The 2472-nt window shown below is 38.7% G+C and overlaps 1 protein-coding gene across 1 annotated transcript in view; it reads left to right on the top strand.

The window, feature by feature from the left end:
• The window catches only part of COL5A2 (collagen type V alpha 2 chain), a 161159-nt gene that overhangs the window by 122024 nt on the left and 36663 nt on the right, over nt 1–2472 (top strand). Inside the window, exons 22-23 of the mRNA XM_015817058.1 lie at nt 530–583; nt 1937–2044. Of these exons, the coding sequence (XP_015672544.1) occupies nt 530–583; nt 1937–2044 (162 nt within the window). The remainder of the gene's footprint in view (nt 1–529; nt 584–1936; nt 2045–2472) is intronic.

The raw sequence follows: 2472 nt of genomic DNA, 5'->3' as shown, positions 1-2472 counted from the left end.
TAGCAATCTAAACTGACTTCTTATTAACAATAACAGAGATAACTTAAAGAGTAACAGACTAAGAATAGGCCTATTTATTGGAACAATCACATGACTTTTAGGGAAATATTTTTTATAACTTGCAAGCCACCAGGTGCTCATGAGACTGAGGCTGGAAATTTGAAGCAAATTGAAGTGAGCCTCTTCTGTAGATAATAGTGACTAAGTAACTTGATAATGAGATGAACAAATTCTCTGGTAGTATTTTGAATAAGAAAACCAACATTTAAAACTTTTAATATTTAGCGATTGCTGACAACAACTCATATCTTCTTTATTTACATGGAACAAGCTTGACATACTGTATCTGCATATGATTATAATACTATTGAACAGATGATGTAGATCATACCATGGTCTCTACTGCTGAAGAAACCATACATTTTGCCTATATTAATAAATTTTGAACAAGACATGGATTCACAAAAATGTACTTCCTGTCACTTCGAATAACTCAGATCATTATTTTAATGGTGATATTTGCTTTCAGGGAGATCCTGGTGTTCCAGGTTTCAAAGGAGAAGCTGGGCCCAAAGGAGAGCCAGTAAGTTTTCAAAATATATTCTCTAGAAACTATCTTTAGAATAGAATAGAATAGAATAGAATAGAATAGAATAGAATAGAATAGAATAGAGCTGGAAGGGACCTTGGAGGTCTTCTAGTCCAGCCCCCTGCTCAAGCAGGAGAACCTATACTATTTCACACAAGTGACTGTCCAGACTCTTCTTAAAAATCTCCAGTGATGGAGCACCCACGATTTCTGGAGGCAAGCTGTTCCACTGGTTAATGGACCTCATTGTCAGGAAGTTTCTCCTTAATTCCAGGTTGCTTCTTTCTTTGGCTAGTTGCCAACCATTGTTTCTTGTCTTGCCCTCTGGTGCTTTGGAGAATAGTTTGATGCCCTCTTCTTTGTAGCAGCCCCTCAAATACTGGAATACTGCTACCATATCTCCCCTATTTCTTCTTTTCTTTAGACTAGCCAGACCCAAGTCATGCAGCCATGACTTTGTATGTTTTAATCTCCAGGCTTTTGATCATCTTAGTTGCTCTTCTCTGAACTTTTTCCAAGGTTTCAACATCTTTTTTGTAGTATGGTGACCAAAATTCAGGCACAGTTTCTTGCCTGAAGTTGGATTTTAATCTGAATCTCCCTGATCCTAGTTGTAAACTTTAAATACCAAAAGTGCTGTCCCATTGATTTTTTCATAATGCAAAGGAATGCCATTTTTGGATTTTAGGTAAATAAATATGAAACTTGGCTTAAAGTTTTTTTTTTCTCTTTAAATATTTATTTGATTTAAAGGGGTGATTTGAAGAAATATTTAAAGCACACAAACACATAATAATTCTCCCTTTCTTGGGAAAATAGTTGGTAATATAACAAAGGAGTGATCCTAATTTCCCACTTCCTGTGCAATAAAGAAATCTTGGTAACAATTTTTAAAGGACATGTCCACATGACACCACTGCTGCCTCATCTACAGACTGCTGTGGAGGTTAGCTAGAGTTGTTGATCTCTATTTATTTATATCTGTGGCCCCAAATCTATTTCATAAATATCTACAATATTAGAAAATCCATATTCACCTAATAAACTCTTCTTTGACCATTTCAAATCACTATTCACTATTCAATCATTCAATTATTATTCCAAAACCAATTGCAGAATTAATTTCTCCTAATGCAATTTGGCCAGTGTTCTAGAATAGCTATATTTTTGGAATATATACAAGCAAAAAAGTACTAAAAAGAAGGTTTGCAGAAATGATATATTTTCAAAAGCATTTTCAAGAAATATAACTGGATTTTAAATGGGGCATCTGTATTTGTCTTGTGTCAATGGGAGCATGATTGAATGATGGTTTTGTACATTTTCTTTATAATTATTTTTCACTAGGGTCCGCATGGCCTCCAAGGACCAATTGGACCTGTTGGTGAAGAAGGAAAAAGAGGTCCTCGTGGTGATCCAGGATCAGTTGGTGTTCCTGGATCTGTTGGAGAAAGGGTAAGAATAATAAGGGGAAAAAAAATCTCAGTAGTTTAATGGTGAGCTATCTTGGGAATAGCCCTGTTTAGTTTTGCGTTGAAAGTAGAATGGGGAGGAACAGACTCAGACTCAACCCTTCCAAGACCGAGTGGCTGTGGTTGCCGGCGCCCCGGCATAGTCAGCTGACTCCATCGCTGACTATAGGGGGCGAGACTCTGGCCCCCTCAGAGAGGGCACGCAACTTGGGTGTCCTCCTGGACCCACGGCTGACACTGGAAGACCATTTGTCGGCCGTGCCCAGGGGGGCGTTTTATCAGGTTCGCCTGATCTACCAGTTGCGCCCTTTTCTGGACCGGGATGCTTTGCGCACAGTCACTCAGGCCCTCGTCACCTCCCGCCTGGACTACTGTAATGCTCTTTACATGGGGCTCCCTATGAGGAGCATC

This window comes from Protobothrops mucrosquamatus, unplaced genomic scaffold (assembly GCF_001527695.2).
Source record: "Protobothrops mucrosquamatus isolate PMUCROS unplaced genomic scaffold, P.Mucros_1.0 scaffold_125, whole genome shotgun sequence".
NCBI classification, from domain to species: Eukaryota; Metazoa; Chordata; class Lepidosauria; order Squamata; family Viperidae; genus Protobothrops; species Protobothrops mucrosquamatus.
Note: the sequence above shows the minus strand (reverse complement) of the source record. Positions and strands in the feature narration are given on the sequence as shown.